Below are 20,752 nucleotides of genomic sequence, written 5' to 3'. Positions count from 1 at the left end.
ATACCAGTGAGAATTGAGTGTGCATAATGCAATTCAGTGAGACAGTTAGAATCATATATGCCTTTCAGCGTGACTTATTTTTGTGGACTGGGCGGCGGTCATATTTTGTACCGCTCTGCGGTACATCTAGTTCATTGCAATACTATTATATGCCAGTGTAGGCCTCCTGAAATAACACTGAAGAATAATATGGGCATCTATTCTGGAAATCTGGAGGGGGATCTTTTATTTCCCTTACATCAATGAGCTAATATCCAACTGAGTAATTGCATAAGCTCTCTATATTGTTGCAAGCAATGGTAAAGTTTTGGGATCAAGGTTGAGTTAAATTCATATAAAATATTATACATAATTTACATGTTATAATGCTGGTTATATTTTAGATAAGATCATCGTGAGAGAGAACGTAATTACCCAGACTGCTCTAGTTTACCCTCCAGCATTAAAAACGGAATTTAACTACATTGCTGATTTGGAAGCTCAGCTCCCCTTGCATTTTCAGTCTCCATACACTTTAATCATGCCGTGCAAACTAAATCACTGACTGACTGAAGTGCTCAGTAAATCCTCATTCCAATTTCAAAACCCAAGTGCCGCCCACAACCAATTAAATTTATATTCCAACTCAACTCATACAGTAAATTAAAATCCAATGGAGGCTAAATCTGCAAATGCTGCTGCACAACCCTGACTGTTTGTGTTTTTGTTTACAGGCACATAGTGTTTGCAATACTATGTGTTGCAGTACGCACCTGGTGTTTCACTGTTGAAGCCACAGGAACCGTTGAGTGCAGGTCCACCAGTGAGGGGCGGCAGCTGCTCATCCTCCACTTGAGAAGCTTGGCGCTGATAAATAACATGAGCCTGTGGCGCCCGCTCACCACCAGCCCGCTCAAGCGGCCTGATGAAGAACTCATCTTCAGCTAGCTTGAAAAGCCCAGTCTGAAACCGAGAAAATAATAACCATTGCAATACTATGTTTTCAGTTTAATCTCAGCATGTCATCTTTCAGACAATCCAATCATCTCACTTGAGATAGTGCTCATCAACTATACAATGTTAACATACTCCAGTTTATCATTACAATAACATATCAGGTCAAAATCCAGAAGAGAGTGAAACAGTTAAACACACTATGAATATCTATTCTGGAAATTTCAAAGGTTATCCTCTTCTCTGGCAGGAAAACTAAAACCAGATTTTAACAGAATCCAGTGTAGGGCACTCACAAGGCCATCACAGGTGCTAAGAGCAGCTTGACCCTTCACGGCGGAGCCCTCCAACACCTTCCCAATAAAATGGCAGAGAGAGTGGCGGGGTCGGTGTACTTTTGAGCCCTGCAGGCCACCGTAGCGTTTTTCTGTAACAAACCCTGGGGCAACAAGGTGTGGATTCAGAGAGAGATTAAAGTGCAAGTTGCGTCCACCATACTGCAGTTGGTAGAAAACCTGAGCCAGTCTCCCGGCCTCCTGGGTCTCCCGCCGTTGAATCCGGCTCACATGGAAGGACACAGCACTGGAAATGAAGTGACCCCTTGAATCCACCCTGAGAGGGTGAACTACTTCATACGGAGGAAGTCCTTGGGGGGCATCTATAACAAAAGGCCCAAAGTAAATCTTTTTTTTCTAAGTAAGTGCAATGTTTTTCTTCTTCACAGCTATTCTATCATTGCAACTGTGGCATGTACTGCCAAAATGAATGAAAACTAATTTATGTCTGAACTAACATGCATTAAATATTAAAGTGCAGTGCTGCTGCTATATATCAGGCACATCAGCTGTCAGGCAATGACAGGGTACTCTGTAGGAAGCCATCTCTTTAGTTGAGTGTTAGGTAGAGGTGGATTTTGTCGTTCGTTCTCATGACACAGTTCGCGTCGTTCAGTTCGCCAAGATGATTCGTTCTGAATCGTTCGTTCTTTCGTTCAGTCGCATTTCCGGTAGCCTACAACGTAGTTCAGCGGTGAATCATGGAATGCAGGTTCTCAGCTCCTCATTTGTGAAAACGGTCAACACAACACTGTAATTGTAGCGGCAAATATAGCTGCAACTAAATGATTATGTGTACTTTTAGACAAAACAGCAGTAGCTAATGTGTTCATTCATCTTGACATTAAATTGACATATTGAAGTAGCCTAGACTACGGCTAGATCAGCTAATTTATTTTTTAAAAATGTGTTCATTCATAAAGGAACAAAGACCCAGTAGGCTATGCCGACAAAAATGTTTAAAGGCTTGGCAGAAAGATTATATTGATGAAAAGGTTTCAAGTCCCCATTTTGCCCAGGTTACAGAGCCATAATCACTCTGCTTCTTCTGCTTCACTCTGCCAAGAACGAGTGACTGACTTAACGAGAACGACAGACCGAAGTGAAACAGGTCTTGGCGTGAGAACGAACGAACGAGACAGATTGAAGAGACATTTATTAACCTGACATGACACAGAAAATACAAAGACTGCATGCATTTACCATTAGACAGATATTTAAATGTAAATGCCAATATTGAAATGCAAAATGGAATTGTTAATGTACATTATCGTTATTTTTTATCGTATGCTCTCCCACTAGTCTCACTAGCCCATTTGTTTTTTTTCATGGAAACGGTTGCTATGCTTACTGGAAAGGCGAACTAGTTCAGGTCGTTCATTTTAAAGACTCGTTCGAAGGAACTAGTTCGTTCGCGACCGACCCACCTCTAGTGTTAGGCCTAATCTCCAGAGCATAATACCTAGTGACAGGATATAAGTGAGAAAAAAAGGTTCGCCTCTTTACCATAAGGAAGTCTCCATTATAGCCTGAGGTTTTCTGAAACTCTAACAACAGTTACTTATTATACCCCACTTGCAGTATTTAAACTGCTGTCAGTCCTCTTTTGATGTCAAGAAAGGAGTTTGTCATGAAGGGAGTGTTGCCTGGCCTCAAACATACACTGGATTCACCCGTGATGTTTAAGAACCCAAAGCGCTTATGACAAAATACAGAAGCATATCCATAATGTTACAGTTTAAATTTCACTGCACAGAAGTCGGACATGTTGGAGATATAACCTATCATATCTGAGAATTATAGTCAGCATTCATTCATTATTATTAGCATTCAGCTTTTGTTTGTCTTTACAGATCTCACCTAATCAAGGATGTGAAATCGATTTCTGACACAAAAAACGACCTTACAAGCAATACACATTCCCCTGCTGACCTCTGTAAGTCAGATTCGACAACCATATAGGCTAACTTTGTAGCAGTTGCAGCCCAATTGCTTAGGCCACGCCCACCACACCGTAACTTCAGTTCACTGAGCGGTCCAGGTTCACGCTAAGGTTTTATTGACCTATTTTCCCCAAGTACATCAAACGATTGCAAACAACATTTACCTACTTTTTTAACAACAACATGTTAAAGCTCACTTACAGCTAATTTAAGACAAAGTTTTTTTTTATTATGGTATGCGATTCCATGCACTAAATATACCTATCAATAAACAAGAACTCAATATGGCATCAATATACGCACTATAATAAATGTCGAGTTGAATGTTAATGCTCAAGATTTTTTTACGAGGCCTTTGAACCCCTCTGATCGACATAAAGAGATTGCTCACCTGTTCCTTGTACAATTCCATATGTCATATTTTCAAGCATAACGAGCACTCCAGCTGTGATTAAAAGGTGAAAAGAAGTTGCTCGCAGAAGCGTATGAACTCCACAGTACACATATAGCATCATGTTGTAAGTCGAACAATGGAACCGTTTACCTAGTTCGTTCCCCTAATGTAACGACTGTCATTTTAAAGACTTTTCATTTTGAAATGCATTGTTAGGACGGGTTGACCATTTGGATAATATCTCCTGTGAAACCAAATCATAGAAGCATAATAGACGCTCTGGCGTTCAGGAGGTTAGGGACCATTCCTCCGGGCTCATGCCCTATGCACAAGCCGCTCGTGTGAATGTTTGCTAAGAAGGCGCACAGCCTCTTCAGCATCTACCCCTGCTCCCAGCACAGGAAGAAAGTTTCTCCTACAAACCCAAACTTTGTTATAGAACCGCCCTCGTCGAAAGAGTTGGTGGGAGGGCCCGAAGAATGCTCCTCTCTGGAAACTTGAGCGAAGAATGGCAAAAGGGAATCCTTTGTCCTTCTGTATCTTTGGTAACCGTTTTGGAATATGGTCTCAAAGGCAAATGCGTCCGAGTGACTTTTCAACACTTCTAAAATGAACATCATTGTGTATTAGGAGTAGCCTAGCGTGCATGCATTACTAAATGACTACATAATTTTACATTAGGATTAGGATTGGTTATTTTGTACAATTACTGAGAGCTATTGTTCATGACTGCAGAGTGCAGTCTTAATTTTCAGTCCAAGAAGAGACAGCTAGAGCGTTAACCATTGATTTATGGAACGATGTTCGATGGGTCCCAATTTTCTGTCCAGAAATAACTATGACAGTTCACGCTTTCAAAGCTTGCATCCTGGCTTCATTAGCCATGATCAGTGGGAAATCCCTTGTAACATTCCGCCGTCTGTTGAAGTCCCCCTAAGCAAAGTGCAAGTCAGGCGCATGCTGCATAGTCTGAATGCATTGTAGTTTAGAGCTGCTCCGCAAAAGGGCCTACAGTCTTATAGCCTCAGTTAGTGCCTCCTCTGCTGGGCATTCCTGTACATAGCACCCCCGACTCAAATTACGAAATAGCATATTGCCTAATTTAGACTATTTGCGGTTAATTTAATCAAGTAGGCTAAGTAAACGATTTAAAGAGTGGAGCTACTTGGGATGGATAAATATAGTAGCGTAGCATCTGAATTTTAGGCTAATGTCACAAACGTGTTGCATTTTCTAATAAATTGGTTCAAGGGGAATTGAGAGAATAGACAGACAGGACTACCATTTGCATCAAATGTAGAATGATACTAGCTGCATCACCAGAACACACTGTCAATCACAACTTTCTCCAATGCTCTCTCACCTAAGGCGGGAGTGGCGAATGGACCCCACATAAAAAGCGTGTTGACTTCACCGAGCGGAACAGTGAACGCAGTTTTGCAGTTCGTTGCCCCAAGAGCTCCCAAACAATTGCTTATTTTTTTAGACTATAAATGTGGAACATGATGTGGTTGTATTGACACGTCGCTGAAGTCAGCTGTGGTGATATGCAAACATTAAACGGACCGGTGCTGATGAGAGAGCTTACTGAAAGGATGGAGGAAATCCTCAACCTGACCGGGAACGGACCGAATAACAAAACTCTGTCGGATAATAAATTTAACAGTCTTGAGGATATAGATTTGCCAGCAGACGGCACCCCAATACTTAGGATAATAATATCTGTTGTGTATTCCGTGGTGTGCGCGGTGGGACTCGTTGGAAACCTGTTGGTATTTTTTCTTATGAAGTTAAGGCAGAGTAGAAAGAAATCAAGTATTAACTTTTTTGTCCTTAACTTGGCTGTAACTGACTTTCTGTTCGTTCTCGCACTGCCATTTTGGGCAGTGGACATTGCTTTGGACTTTAGCTGGCCATTTGGAGATGCCATGTGTAAAGTTATTCTGTCAGTCACTGTTATGAACATGTATGCTAGTGTGTTCTTCTTGACTGCAATGAGCATCACCCGTTACTGGTCTGTCGCCTCAGCACTGAGAAACCGCACACGGCATAGGATGTTTTCTGTCAAATGGGTTAGTGCGGTATTATGGATCTTGGCCACTGTGGCCACGGCACCAACAACAATTTTTGCCACGGTAAAAACGGTTGCTGGGGAAAAGCTGTGTTTACTCAAATTCCCAAATGGACAGCGCTGGCTTGCCCTATACCATCTTCAAAAAATTTTCATTGCTTTCGTGTTGCCGATGCTTATACTGTCAGTTTGTTACTTGATGCTTTTAAGGTTCGTTCGTAGGAGAAGTATGAACAATAACCATACTGCAAGACGTTCTAGAGTTACAAAGTCAGTGACAATTGTGGTTCTGTCATTTTTTCTTTGTTGGATGCCCAACCATGCAATGACATTTTGGGGAGTTTTGGTAAAACTGAATGTTATCCATTGGGACAGAGCATACTACATTGTGCACACGTATGTATTCCCCGTAACTATTTGCCTAGCCAATGCAAATAGTTGTTTGAACCCAGTTCTTTACTGTTTAATGCGACGCGAGTTCAGAAAAATGTTAAAGAATTTGTTCTGGCGCATATCCTCACCAGTTATGGCATCGACTTGTAAATTACGCGCATTCACATCGGCAACAAAACCAGAGAAGGAAGACTTTCATCAAGGCATTATTCCGCTCAATGTACTGGAAACCGAAAATTGTAGACTTTCTGTCATTGACCGATCCTTTTCTCTAGCATGCAACCAACCATTCGAGGAACCAAGTGTTACTGACAGAAAAGTGGAACGACCTGGATATACTCAAGGATTTCTTAATTGAGTTTTATTCTAAGCCACACCTTATGATTGTGGACCCGTTTCAGCAAAAGGAATGACTGTGTACAAAGACCAAGAATTGTGCTGTAATGTTGTCTTTACATGTGAAATGTGCTGAAAGCATCATTCATACAGCAACCTACGGTACATACAGTTGATTATTTTTGTAATTTTACTGTGACATTTTGCATATGGTAAAGTATTATTTAGAATGATTTAAGAGTCATGACACTGAGATTACGATGTAATCATGATATTGTCTCATGTTGTGTGCTTGTGTAGACAAAGAAAGGTACAAACACAATTTTAAATAGATTTTTTGACTGTTATACAACAGAAATGTAAATATGGTGTCTGAATTAAATAGGCATTGATTGCCTTCCTGGGTAAATTGTATAAATAGTTTAATGACATCATGTCCTGTATCTGTTGGAGATGTCCAGTGGCCACATTATACACAAATTGTTTCCATGACGCATACAGTATCTTGTACCCTACCCATTATCATTGCAGTCCAGTGATTGGAATGATTGCAGTTCAAGTAGTATAATGTATTCGTCAACTATCAACTTTTAATCTATTGCTTAGTGATGAATTTGGTGAGAATTATGTGATTGAAGATGGACATTTACATTAAAATATGGTTCCCAGACTATTGATCAGTCACACTGAGAATAAAGAATTCTTATGTGCTTGACCTGTTACTGCGTTGGTTTTGATTGACAGGCAGGAAGGTATGTAGGGACAGGCAGACAGCATCCTGATCCAATAATATGGGCTAGACATTTTTATCACCCGGAGAGAAGAACTAAAACCCCCTTGTCCATTAATTCTGTATAACAGGACACCTAGGTGGCTGTTATCCTTTACATAATGGCTATAGATCTATATATCAAAAAGATGTAAGAGGCGCCATGAGAAACTTTAGTTGCTATGTTACCAGGGTGGTATGATGAGTCAGAAAGCCTATGGGTGCCTCCATTTGTTAAGAACTGTATCCATGCTCTCCTTGTGACTAGAATACCATACCATCATGTCTGACCCTGAAGTCTCCTTGGGCAGTTTTCCAGATGGTAGGGACCAAGGAGTTTTCTGGAGATCTTAGATCCATGTTTGAATGATAAAGCAGTGTTATTCTATTATTGTAGCCTACTCTCTCTCTCTGGGCCAACAGGTGGCTGCTGTATTGTGAACATCTTAAACCAACATTTTAAAGCAGCATTTATTCATTTTGTAGGTTTTTCATTCAAAGGTAGTCACAGAACAGGTAAGGCATGTATTTTAGAAGTATATGGGATTTCAAAGCTAACATGTTTCGCTCGTAGGAGCTTTGCCGCAGCAGCCTTAATTGCCTTCTCAGCCATTCCTTTGTCCAGGTTTTGCTCTCAGAAGTCCCACTCTATACACAAGGGAGAAGGGGGCACTCAGAGAGACACAGCATAAACGCCAGACAGCTAGGTGTCACACAGAGCAGACAAAGGTTTACAAGTTCAATGTATGTCTGTTAAACAGTATATATAAGTATATATACTCTTTTGATCCCGTGAAGGAAATTTGGTCTCTGCATTTATTCACACAATCTGTGAATTAGTGAAACACACTCAGCACACAGTGAACAGACAGTGAGGTGAAGCACACACTAATCCCGGCGCAGTGAGCTGCCTGCGACAACAGCGGCACTCGGGGAGCAGTGAGGGGTTAGGTGCCTTGCTCAAGGGCACTTCAGACACGCCTACTGGTCGGGTTCGAACCGGCAACCCTTCGGTTACAAGTCTGAAACGCTAACCAGGTCACGGCTGCCCCAAACATGATATACAATTCCCAGGAAACAGCCACAATATAAACAGAATGGCATTTCTCTGACATTGGAAGTGTATGGTCCGAAGATGTGCATGTGTTGACCAACCACAGTTCCATGGCCTTTCAAACGACCCCCGAAACACATGTGATTCATGCATAAGACAGTCAGGAAGTAATGAAAACCTTTTCTCAACTAAACTCTAAAGCTTGCACCATTTATGAGGAAAACTCAAATGTGTGTGTAGCTTATATAACAAAACTTGTGAGTCTCCCTCAGAAGATGAACGTATGCTTCCAGTAAAGGCATAACTTGATATATGGGATGAAAGAGACTCTTAAGTGTGGCATATGCCTTCCTGTGCTTCTCTCCACGAGCCCCGTCTGTGATACTAAACATAGAGAAGAACTCCATCATAACACCGAGAGCATTCTCCTTAACAGCTTCAAAGTGAAAGTGGTTGAACATACTGTAGTTGAATGGAGAATGTCGTTCACAGACTGCATTCTGAGAAAGAAAGTGAGCGAGTATAGCTTCCTTTGAAGCTGGGGTTTTCTTTGATACAGATATCAGATACAGATATATTTCCATAATGAGCAAAATATCATCCCATAGGTCAATCTTGTACTCAAGGTAGGTGCACCGCACTGAATCATGCTTGTCCTGGAGCCATTTTTGTTAGCAGTTAGCACATATTTGAGATGATGACTCAACTATGATCAAATAGCTTGCCAGTACCTGTCTGCTGTGATGTGGTCTAGTAGAATCCCCAGCCTGAAGCATACACTGTTAAAACAAATGTGTTGTCCCTATCTGGACACATAAAGGTGTTAAAAACAATGCAAGTTGTGTTATTTTCAACACAAACTCTGTCTGGACAAAGAGATGTGTTAAAAACAACACACACATTTGTTTTAAGAATGTAGAGAAAATATTACTAATGTGGCTTGCATCAGTGTAGGGCAAGAAGGCTTAAATATTTTTATTATTATTTGTTCATAATAGAGAAATCTTATAATGGCATTGAGTCAAGTATATTCCTGTAAATTTAGTATGGTTGGCAGTCATTTCAATCATGGCCATAGGCTTATATGTTTAAACGGTCATACCATAACACATGCATGAAAACACTGTAGTGCAAAGTATTTTACAAGAATACTTCTCATTTCCATAACTGAATGCCTACGGAAAGGAAAAGACACCAAAAATGCTTTCAATATTCAAAGCACATTTCTTGTTAACGCTTTTCAAACACAACCTGGAGGCTTTGGTTGCATGAAATAGGTGTCTGGCATGTGACTTTAGCATTAGGAAGGAGTCCTCAGAATATCTCACTGACCAGCTGTTCTTTTCTCCCCTGAAGTCATCCTGTCATGGCAGCAGAGTATATGCTTCCATAAATGTAGCCTACCATTGCTGCAGATATCACATATCCCTTCATTTTTTGTACATTTTCGCACATTCTAACATAAGGGAGCGGCAGGGGCCCGGGGGGCAATTCGAAGGGCCCAACACTGACAGGGGGCTACCAGAGAGCCCACCCCCAATAATATCTTTTTTTTATATACACTCTTTTTTTTGATCCCGTGAGGGAAATTTAGTCTCTTTAGTCCCAATCCGTGAATTAGTGAAACACACTCAGCACACAGTGAGGTGAAGCACACACTAATCCCGGCGCAGTGAGCTGCCTGCTACAACAGCTGCGCTCGGGGAGCAGTGAGGGGTTAGGTGTCTTGCTCAAGGGCACTTCAGCTGTTCCCACTGGTCGGGGCTCGAACTGGCAACCCTCCGGTTACAAGTCCAGAGTGCTAACCAGTGGGCCACGGCTGCTCCACCCGTGTCACTATACATTATCTAAGGGATAATGTATAGAACGCCGGTGATTATTGGGAAAATAAGTCCCGACAGGACGAACCGGACCCCGGCGAGCCAGCGGAAGGGTCCTGCTTCGCCCTGAAGGGACTTATTTTCCCAATAATGACCGGCGTTCTAAAACAGGCCTGAAGAAAAGCATTATATGCGCTTAAGAAAACTTAAACCAGAACTTTTTCAGACCCTTTCAAGTTACACAGGTGTGGAGTGTTTTGTAAATTCATAATAAATAATAAGACCTTATATAGACAGATATTTGCCTTTTCTAATAATGTTCAATGAATTCATTTAGGCACAGGTGAATCTGGTGAGGGTCTGGTGAGGGTCTGAATACTTATGTAAATGGGATATTTCAGTATTTTATTTTTTATTTTTTACTTTTTTAGAAACACCTGTTGTGTTGATTATTGGAGCAAAAAAATCCATTTTAAGATGAGTCTGAAACATAACAAAATGTGGGAAACTTCAAAGGGTCTCAAAACTTTCCGGTTCCACTGTATATCTGAAACAACAAACATGCAGCATTTGGATGGGTGCCTTTGAACCGTTTTACAGAGCAGATCCACAGGGCATTGCCTGTGATATGGGGTCCATCTCTCATGGAGTTTTCCACTAAAACTCATCAGAGCAAATTTGCTCATCAGTAATTGTTCACATGCAGGTAATTGTCAAGCTGCCATTTTATCAGTTGTGAGGTAACAAAAACAACACAGTCCCTGTGAGGACACTGAAAAATAATTTCTGTTTAATCTCATCGGACTAGTAGAAGAAGATGCAGAGAAATGAGTGGAGTCTGAGTGGTGACAGCAGACCTCAGAAGGATACAGCAAGGACATTTGATCAGAGCTTTGACAAAGTTAGCAATTTCTCTACTTTCTCCCAAAGACTTCTGATCATTTTTTAATATGAAGAATCTTGGCCAAGACATGTTTTAATCATTTGTGCATTGATTCATGCACATAAGCTTGACATTTCAAACAGTGATGATTCATGACTCTTTCAAGCTCAGTAATGAAATCTACTTTAACAGGGTATTTTTACAGTGCAGGAACACCCAAATGAAGTAAGATTTGGCTATCTTTGGTGTATGTTTTGGCACTATAATGGGCAAATGCACTATAGAGTGCTTACATTTCATTATAATAAAAAGTTACTGCGAAACAAAATATGTTCCTGATTTCAAAATAATTTATTAAGTTATTCTTTCTGTAACATTCCTTAAGAACAAAATACAAACACACAATACACACAAAACCAATGCTTAATATGTGCTTAGTAAGGTTATCAAGTTGAAGTATCAAAATATGTCCATAAAACTGAGATGACTTGGTAGATGCATTAGAGTAGTATGTGTCAAATACATTCCAAAATGGCAAATCAATTAACAATGCTTTGAAACATAACACAAATATGTCCTAGGAAATCAAATCCATTCAGGCCATTCTTAAAATTTTGTTCACATATTAACTTGTTTGGTGTGGAATTCATACTCTGGTAATGGCACAACTCCTTACCATGTCCACTAACTCCCTTCCTAAGGGGGCTCTCAGCTCTGAATGGTGAGAAGAAAAGTATCAGCTTACAGCTAAAGATGACCTAAACACCAAACCAAACCATCAATAAATGATTACAATAAATAAACACATTATTAAATAGTAAAGTGGAACATATTGGCTGAAAAACACTGTCACTGTACCTAACCCTAAAACACTTTTGCATAGAATGGTCAAAAAGTGCACAAAAATACATTGCCAATTAAGTGCCATATCAATTACAAATAAACTGTACACATATAAGTTACCTTTACCTTTCAGATCATCTCCCATCTTTTGCTTTCATGGACTGGTTTCCTGCACATGGATTAAATTTAGGCCTAGACTAAAAGAGAACTTCAATGAAAATCTTCATTGAAAATAAGTGTTAGTGTAGGATTAGGCTTAATCCATGCACTAGAGCCCGGTCCCATATGTTTCTTGCATGTTTCTGGCCTCACTTTGCTCTGTCATACCTGGCCGAAAATGCTGAATTAAAGGACAGGTTCGGTATTTTACACTTAAAGCCCTGTTTTCAGATAGTTTATGATTAAATAGAACGTTTAAGATTGAAATTTGGACACATGCTGCTGTCCTCAGAATTTTCGGTTTCTGTGGTAGCGCCCCCCCTCCAGAAAGCTGCATAGGTGCACTGGAACAATCCTTCCTAAAACGCATTAAACTTTCGTTTACAAAGACGTGAAACTCATCGAGTGGTCAGGGGTGTTCGCTGATATGCTCACACAAAAATCGCTGCAAAAGATTCTTTCCAACAGGTGTTTACCATGCGTTGTAAAACTGTGGAGCTATTTTTCCCGCCTCACACCCGTACATTCTTCCGTTGAGAGCTTGAATAATAGACACTCCAGCGCAGTTGGTGGCGATAATGCACCTTACACCGTCTTGCCAATTACAAGCAAACCACTGGCATTTCATTGAATACACAGAAGAAGCAGAAGATCGCTGTCTTGAAGTATTTTGCAGACAGCTAAAAATGAGGCGATTTTGTGCAGTTCCGAGTTGCGGGAAAATTCGTAGCAAAAAAGGTTGTCACAGACTTCCTTTCAACGATCCAGAAAGGCTAAAGTTGTGGCTGGAATTTCTGGGGTTGGATGTGAGCACATCTGTTGAGAATCTGCAGAAAGCTGATCACCGTGTCTCTGCGGTCTGCATTTCACTGAACTTCGTTGGTCGAAAGAAATCGCCCAAAAAGCTCTTTCGCCTGAGAAATACAGCGGTTCCCACATTACCTCCTGGGACAACAGAGTTGGAAGAACTTGGGGTAAGAACTTATTTGTTATGTCCATAAGCCTAACACTAATCCTAGCCTACATGAATAATTTGGCTACATGATTTTGTACGTTTACTATTTTTTTGGCTGTGGAACTTTCATGATGAAAACGTAATGATTCACGTAGGCTATCATTCACATCGTGCAAGTTCCAAGACATTTTAGCATTAGCCATGGTTGGATGTGACAATAATTTGGATAGCGTAGTAGCCTACGATACCGCGACTGCATAAGACTACAGAAAGAATACAAACAACCCCATATCCGTTTCCGTAATACCGTACCTCACAGCACATCCAATACAAGTCAATGGAGTTGGACAAAAACTACGATAAAACCTGTTGGAAAGAATCTTTTGCAGCGATTTTTGTGTGAGCATATCAGTGAACACCCCTGACCACTCGGTGAGTTTCACGTCTTTGTAAACAAAAGTTTAATGCGTTTTAGGAAGGATTGTTCCAGTGCACCTATGCAGCGTTGTGGAGGAGGGGGGGCGCTACCACAGAAACCGAAAATTCTCAGGACAGCAGCATGTGTCCAAATTTCAATCTTAAACGTTCTATTTAATCATAAACTATCTGAAAACAGGGCTTTAAGTGTAAAATACCGAACCTGTCCTTTAAGAAGCCACGTAAACCTCCCACAGTAGAGACAAGACAAGAGTATCACATGGGGAATGAGCAGGCCTTCATTCCCACTTTTCTTGGACCATGATTAGCTGAAAAAAGACCTGATCAATCTAACCTGAACCATTTGAAGAGTTATCTGACGCATTCAACCAGTTTTGGAAAAGCAGAAAGAGACTTGCAACATTGGACAGAGAGTTCCCTAGAAGCCAAAGTGGGAATCGTTACCAACCTACTATGAGTGGAGAGCATCTGTTTCTGTGTGTCTCCTGTAAACTTTTTCCCATTTGGGTCATATTTTAACTGGAGTGTCTGTAAATCAGCATCCACTACTGGTCAGGTTTGTCTCCATTCTCGTCCTCCTTGTTATCAGAAACAGAGGTCCCTGGGCCTCCCAGATCTTGCGTGATCATAGCAGTGAGGTCTCCAAGCTCCATCTCGCTCTCCACAGGTGCAGCGGAGTGCACTGAGTCTGCGTCCGGGTCGTCCGGGTCCTGCTCAGGCTTGAGGCCTATGTTGTCCGGGATGATCTCCACCTGGATCTCAGAGGTGTCGGCGCTCTCCTTGAACCAGACGCTTTTCAGCCGCTCGTCCCTCTTCTTCTCCTTGGTGAGGATGGACCTCACCTGCTCCGCTCCCTCCCCCGCGGCTGGCCGGGCCTTGGCTTGAGCAGGGGGGCCGCTGTTGTGGACGTGGTTGGCCTGGACGCGATGGCCACAGGTGCTGCATGGTGGTTTCTGCCGCTCGCGGATCATTGCTCGGGCCCGGGCAGTCTTTATGGAGTCCGGCCTGCGGTCTGGGCCCACGTGTCTCCTGGGTGGAAGCCCTCTATTGGCGTCTCCTCCCCCTTCGTTCATGAAGCCGTCATTGGTGAACTGCATGCTGTCCCGGGGTCGCCTTCTGGGCTGGGTGAGCTTGAGGCATGGATCTAGGCACTGCACATATGGAACAGATTTTTTTGCATCACTGTGAACACGGTGTTACTGATAAAACATTTGATAGCCTGTAGTCCAGGCAAAGTAACTCATTTTGGAGCCAAAAATAGAACTAATTGTAAAATAATCTTTTGCAGCTTAGATCATTTCTATGAGGTGTCCAGAATGAGGAGTCCTAAGAAATCTAGTTTAGGAAATATGTTAAATTCTGTCGTAAAACGCTACTTTGCCTAGACTACTGGGAGACCATATTCCCTTTCTCAGTGATTTTACATTTTTATCTTGAATCATTGCAGACTTCAATCTCTTTAATCAGATGGCTGTCTAAAGGGTTCTGCCTGTTAAAGTGGGTGATTATTCTAGAACTTCACTCACAGAGTTGGGATGAGAAGATGCTGACCTCTGATAACTTGAGCGCATTGGCGTTCCCTTTTCTCAGGCGCGAGATGAGGAATCCGATGACGATAAGGCACATCACCAGCAGCGCCGCCATGACAAAGCCCAGCAACGCCATGTCTCCTGCCCTGTAGCCTTCAGACGGTGACTGGACACCCGGCACTTCCGCAGACAACCAACAAGACAAAAATGTCAGTACCATCAAAATTAGAGCTTTGCGTTTCTGAGAGTTATTGAGTGTGTGAGTGTGTTCTGACAGAGATGAAGCCCTTATGTTGACCTTGTTTTCTCTTTGAATAGTGGTCAGATTAATCTCACCATGTATGGGGGGTGGGGGGGGTGCTGTGGCACAATAGGCTACAGCGCCCGTACCATGTACGGGTCCAAGTGCCCACGGGGACCCAGGTTCGAATCCGACCTGCGGTCATATCCCGATCCTATCCCATCTCTCTCTCCCACTCACTTCCTCTCTATCTTCACTGTCCTGTCGGAATAAAGGCAAAAAGCCCAAAAAATATACTTTAAAAAAAAATCTCACCAGGTATGACTTGTACAGACAGGGCAGCCGTCCCTGACTCCCCGGTAGAGATGTCCACCGCACGGATCTGAGAAACGCCAAACAGATGGGCAGATAAATAAATCAGAGTACCAGAGGACGGAACTTTTTTGGCAGATTGTTTCACAATGTTTTTGGATTTTTCATTGTTTTTGTTATGCATGGGGGTTCTCTGTCAGACTCCTCACTTGCCTGCAGAGCAAAGGAGTCTGTTTTCACTGCCTTCTTCAGGAGAACAAAACCATCTGTGGTCACGTTGACATAGCTGCTGTACTGGACCTCATATCGTATGTCAGGATTCATACCCTCAAACAGACAGAGTCAACATCAATCAACAGAAACACAAAAACACAAAAAGTGTATAGTTTTGTTTTGATTTCTGTATGACATTTGTTGTGTAACCAACACATTCACAGCACAACAATGGGCAAACGTTTGGGGGGGGAGCGGTATTACAACTGATATCTACTTATGCTTACAGTTGCGAAATCCTCATCGCGTGCTCTAACTCTAAAGGGTCTGTTGGATGCCCTGTCCCTCATCACCATGTTCTCTGGCCCGGAGGTAGTGTAGACGAAGGCCTCAAACCGCTCCTTCTCAAACCTCGGCGGATTCCGACTCTTCTTCATCACCTCAATGGTGACGGAGGTGATGGCAAACTGATCTCTATTGGTCACTTGTGAGGCCTGTGCATTAACGACATATAACGCCACAGCATTATCAAACCACCACTGTCCATTGGCTCTCTGTCAGCATCACCAGCCAATGGTGCTTTCAAGTGGTTAGTTATTTTAATGACAGTGGACTGTCCTGAAGTAATGAAGTGGTTTGAATATCATTTTTATAATGCCTGACATTGATTTGACAGCTAAAGCAAAGAATTTACCAGAACTGTCAAGGTAATTGGGCCAGTGATGTCAGCAGCCTTCAGCATTGTTATGTTTCCAGTGTTCTCATCAATTTGAAATATGCTGTCCTCATTTCCTGTCGGGAAAAGTAAGACACTTATCATTGCAGTAGCCATCAAGTGGACAGGCTTTATGGCAGGTTTAGTTATTTATTTTTTTACCTTTTAGAATTTTGTAACTGATCTGCTCATTTCTGTTTTTATCTCCATCTTTCGCATATATTGGTCCTGGTTGCAACGGTAAAGGACCTTCCTTGGAAAAAAGGAACCAATTATACCACTACCTCTTAAACCTACTGCTATTCCCAGTCACAATGAAAGTGAATGTATGTCTTAAATGTATAATTAATGTAAAGACGTACTTGTTTTTCAGTTAAGTTTACTCTGCCCTTGTATCCTGAGCTATAACACAGTTTTGCAATGCCGATTGTTGCCTTAGTGCATGGTTGGAACCAAGGCGGGCGGTTATCAATGTCCCGCACATTGACTGAGATGGTGGTTGTGGCTGTAAAAGACGGTTCACCAGGTTCTGTAGGAATGGGTGTGTCCTGTTTCGATGAGAAACAAATTAATTGACAGTAGATATAATTTGCCATACTACACATGAAGATTGCCATGCATGTACCTGGACGTATAAAATCAGTGTCATCTTCTGGATGACATCATATTCCACGATCTTTTGCACCAAGATCTTTGGGTAGTTCTCTGTTTGCAGTCTGAAATATTTGCTCTGTAAAATACATGTATTACCTTGTTAATCTGTGATACCAGTAGCACTAACATACTGTGACTAAGACCAGATAATCATTATGTTTACCGTGGACGGATCCAAAGTGTAATACAGTAGATCTGAATCAAGATCTGAAGCTTCAATAAGTCCAATACTGGAATTTATTGGCATCAACTGTGAGAGAGTTATGAAAGTCAAGGTTTAGTAGTTATTTATTCGCTATAATATTTATTCATAAAAGCAGATACATATTTTAACTACACACAGCGCTACAGTGATTAAGACAATTTCACATACTCACCTCATCAATCTCTAAAACATATTCATCCTTGGCAAAGGTTGGAGGATTATCATTGATGTTTTCTACTTGTACTATAAGAGGTAGGGTAACCTGTTGAAGGAAAGAAATGCCATAATAATACTGGTTATTAGCATGTCGTCCTGCGTCTGTTACAATATGTGTGTGGGAATGAACTAAACTTACTGCTTTGAAGCCAGTTTTGTTGCATTTGATCCTGACTGTAAGTGCATCTTCACTAAGCAGAGCCTGAAAGAGTTGTGGAACACAGTTGTGGAAACATACGCCTATCTCACATGAAAACCCAACCCAAACTCCTAAATCATACATTTTACATTTTATAATTTAATAACAATATATTTTATTGACATGGGCATCAAACGATAAGACTGTGGAGTGGAGAGCTGTACATGACTTCACACAGGCTTTTACACTTTTACACAATCAAAAAGAATATATAACCAACAAAGTTAGACAAACCATAAAAGATAAACCTTGTGTTAATTTTTATTGGTTACTCATATCCAATATTTTGTAAGCTTACATTTTCCTTTAGCACAATTTGCCCCCTGTATAACCACTGTAGCAACAACATAAGCAACGACACCATCAAACATTGTTAAAAGTAAATCAGTTCTACCTCAAAATCTAATCCTTTCTTGGCCATAAGGTCTGTCCCTCGCAGTTCAAAAGCTTCCTCTGGGTTGTCCATGAGTGTCAGCGTGATATCCCGCTCCGTGGTGTTGACCGTGGCGATGAAAGTGTCGACTGTGCTGTTCTCTCTGATGGACACAGGCTCTGGGGGGACCGTGCACACTAGGGCAATAAAGAACACAGCAAAGTTTACGTAGTGGGTGAAAATAGTCATCAACAGTAATCTTCATTTCATCAGCCCTGAAAAAGTTTAAATTCATAGGCCTCAGAGGTTTTTTTTTCCTAACGTTGAGCAGATGTATGTCATGGCAATATCTGATACATGTCATGGCAATATCTGTTATATGTCTAACATCATTTTTTTTAAGTGTTTCTAATTTCCAGAAAGTTTGGAATCCCATTATGACATAATCTTAAGATACATATTAAGACATGGAGCTTAGCATCAATACAATGCCTCTACCTATATATATTAAACATAAAATATCATTCATGTGTGTTGCGCTGACCACACCACACTACATGCACAGTGGGGGTAGGAAAAGGACAGATCACAAAAGCTCAGCTACATGTCAACAACAAGAAGTGTTGGTCAAAGCTGTACTTACGTTTTTGCGACTGGCTAAGTTTGTGAAGGCAGACTGTTAGGAGGCAGCAGAGGAGGCCATTTAGCGATTTGCCGTAATATTTGTGCTGTTCCATGTCCCCAATAATCTGATCCACACAAATGAAAGTATGGAGGACGGGGAGGCCGTGGTACCAGCTGGTACTTCTCCACATAAAGCACTGACTGTGTTCCCTCATGAGTGGGAGTTGATTCCAGTCGCAATGTTTGTGACTTCATCTTACGGTCATATATTGCCTAAAGAGCTTGCCAGCAGTGGACAGCTCTGCTCCCTCCTACTAAAATACTTGCATCTGTTTTTGAGGGGTCATTCTGCATTAGTGCCCAGTTCCACTTACAAAGGAACTTTGGGAGGAATGTGCCCACTTCGGCTGCATCATTTGAAGGATTTCTTGTGGTTTTGCTGTGTAAAAATGTCTTCCTCTGATAAAGCTTGAAATGTCACAACTGCAGGAAGCTGTTTTCATATCCTACTGGTTCTGCAGCCCTACAGAGAGGCCCTCTGAATTATTGTAATATCTTTATTTTCCTCAAACTGAGGGGGAGGGGTTATATAATACACAATGTGCAAATGAACCCTTGCCCAGATACCTGGTTTGTCTTTTTCCGCCTGTGGACATTGATTGTTGACTTGTGTTTGCAGGTCACTTCATGCGTGTAAAAACTGTACACAGTCCCAGGTATAAGCGAAAGTGGTTTCTTTGTTCAAATCAGCCCAGATCGTTTCCAGCCCATCTGCTAGTGGGCTCCCTGGGACCGTTGGGATGGTTATGAAAGAATTAGTCATAGAATAAATATCCCACAAGCCCACTTGTTTGATTTGTTGTTTTATTAATATCTCTCCCTGGTCCCTATGTGATGATGTCATCTCACAACAATGGACAACTCATTCCCACAGGTGATACAGGTGTCTGCATTACAAATGAGAAACATTGACATTGTATATTTGGCTGTAATGCCGAGATTAACTATTATATGCTGTAATGTTCAATTGCTGATTTATGAGACATTAAGACCACATGCTGGCGTGTTGAAAACTAAGTATAAGTATATATACTCTTTTGATCCCGTGACGGAAAGCTAGTGTGTCAACCCAAGTTTCATCTGTGCTGAGGAGAACACGGAAATACTTTTGCCCATGGGTACCTGGAGAGTCAGCCTTTTGCCCATGGGTACCTGGAGAGTCAGCCTTTTGCCCATGGGTACCTGGAGAGTCAGCCTATTGCCCATGGGTACCTGGAGAGTCAGCCTTTTGCCCATGGGTAACTGGAGTCAGCCTTCAGCTAACACGCCTGTTTGGCCTGGTGGATCTTCTTCCCCACAGGAGTGTGTCCACAGGCCAGTTTGCACAGAGACACAGAATCCTTTGTTATCCCAGCATGCCTGTGGCCGGGTCGGTGCCTCCCAATCTTCTTCCGTGCCTCTCTGTCCATCAGGACTGCCTTGGAGTGAAGCTGCTCGGGTGCTATAAGTATATAAGTACAGTATATCGAGACAAGTACAGCCTCATGGTTCCTCCCTCTGCCTCTGCCCATCCCCCCTTCTCTCTCTCTCTCTCTCTCTCTCTCTCTCTCTCTCTCTCTCTCTCCACACACACACACACACACACACACACGTGCACACACAGTCAGACACACATAAACACAGACTCAGTGTGGGAACAAGGGGACACAGTACTACATGAAGCAGACACATTGTGCAGCCACATACATGCGTGCTAATGTCATGCATTTGTATAGGAGCCGCTAGTACCCTTCTGCAAGAAGCCTTATTCTGTGGCTCAATAGTGTCTAGACTAGAGCATCATACTATTTAGTATTGATTTCTCATTGGTGTCTTATTGTAAGAGTCTTAAACAGAAAGGAAGATCTGCACACTGTGACTGACTTCACAAAATATGTCATTTTTACGTAGTGGGTAACTTTTCAAACCTCCGGGACGATCTCTTCAGGCCTGAGAGAATTGAAACGTTTAGAAAATAAAAAGACATATTATGTGGAGTCACAGTGTTTAGACCTTCTTTTCTTTTTAACTTGTACTGTCTGGCACTTGAAAAGCTTTGGATGTGCGCATATTATCCTTATTTTTTTTATTTAAAAAAAAAAACAT

At 41.8% G+C, this 20,752-nt stretch overlaps 3 protein-coding genes across 5 annotated transcripts in view; 1 reads left to right on the top strand and 2 right to left on the bottom strand.

The window, feature by feature from the left end:
* Window positions 1-4,230, bottom strand: part of adamts7 (a disintegrin-like and metallopeptidase (reprolysin type) with thrombospondin type 1 motif, 7) — a 68,232-nt gene extending 64,002 nt beyond the window's left edge. For 2 of the 3 annotated variants that reach the window (XM_076286813.1, XM_076286815.1), the window contains exons 1-3: window positions 3,603-4,018; window positions 1,230-1,591; window positions 753-942 (exon numbers count right to left, since the gene is read on the bottom strand). In XM_076286813.1, coding sequence (XP_076142928.1) covers window positions 753-942; window positions 1,230-1,591; window positions 3,603-3,726 — 676 coding nt within the window. In that variant the 5' untranslated portion in view covers window positions 3,727-4,018. The other variant, XM_076286814.1, reaches the window with a different exon arrangement.
* A 964-nt stretch (window positions 4,231-5,194) lies between these two features.
* On the top strand, window positions 5,195-6,433 carry rxfp3.3a2 (relaxin family peptide receptor 3.3a2). The gene has a single exon (XM_076288052.1). It carries the CDS (start codon window positions 5,201-5,203, stop codon window positions 6,425-6,427), a length of 1,227 nt encoding a protein of 408 aa, XP_076144167.1. The 5' UTR covers window positions 5,195-5,200; the 3' UTR covers window positions 6,428-6,433.
* Window positions 6,434-13,871: 7,438 nt separating this feature from the next.
* cdhr5a (cadherin-related family member 5a) lies at window positions 13,872-19,903 on the bottom strand. The gene is given in 15 exon segments (XM_076287986.1): window positions 13,872-14,477; window positions 14,878-15,035; window positions 15,412-15,478; window positions 15,622-15,735; window positions 15,909-16,115; window positions 16,316-16,413; window positions 16,499-16,589; window positions 16,699-16,884; window positions 16,962-17,112; window positions 17,161-17,240; window positions 17,368-17,457; window positions 17,551-17,613; window positions 18,005-18,180; window positions 18,627-18,732; window positions 19,790-19,903. Coding segments are annotated over 15 exon segments (2,307 nt in total).
* Between the last annotated feature and the right edge of the window lie 849 nt (window positions 19,904-20,752).

This window comes from Alosa pseudoharengus, unplaced genomic scaffold (assembly GCF_046254945.1).
Source record: "Alosa pseudoharengus isolate Yale_2024_CS ecotype anadromous, Long Island Sound unplaced genomic scaffold, YU_APseudo_1.1 YU_APseudo_1.1_scf_16, whole genome shotgun sequence".
In the NCBI taxonomy this organism is placed as follows: domain Eukaryota; kingdom Metazoa; phylum Chordata; class Actinopteri; order Clupeiformes; family Clupeidae; genus Alosa; species Alosa pseudoharengus.
This window is presented reverse-complemented; position numbering and strand designations above follow the sequence as displayed.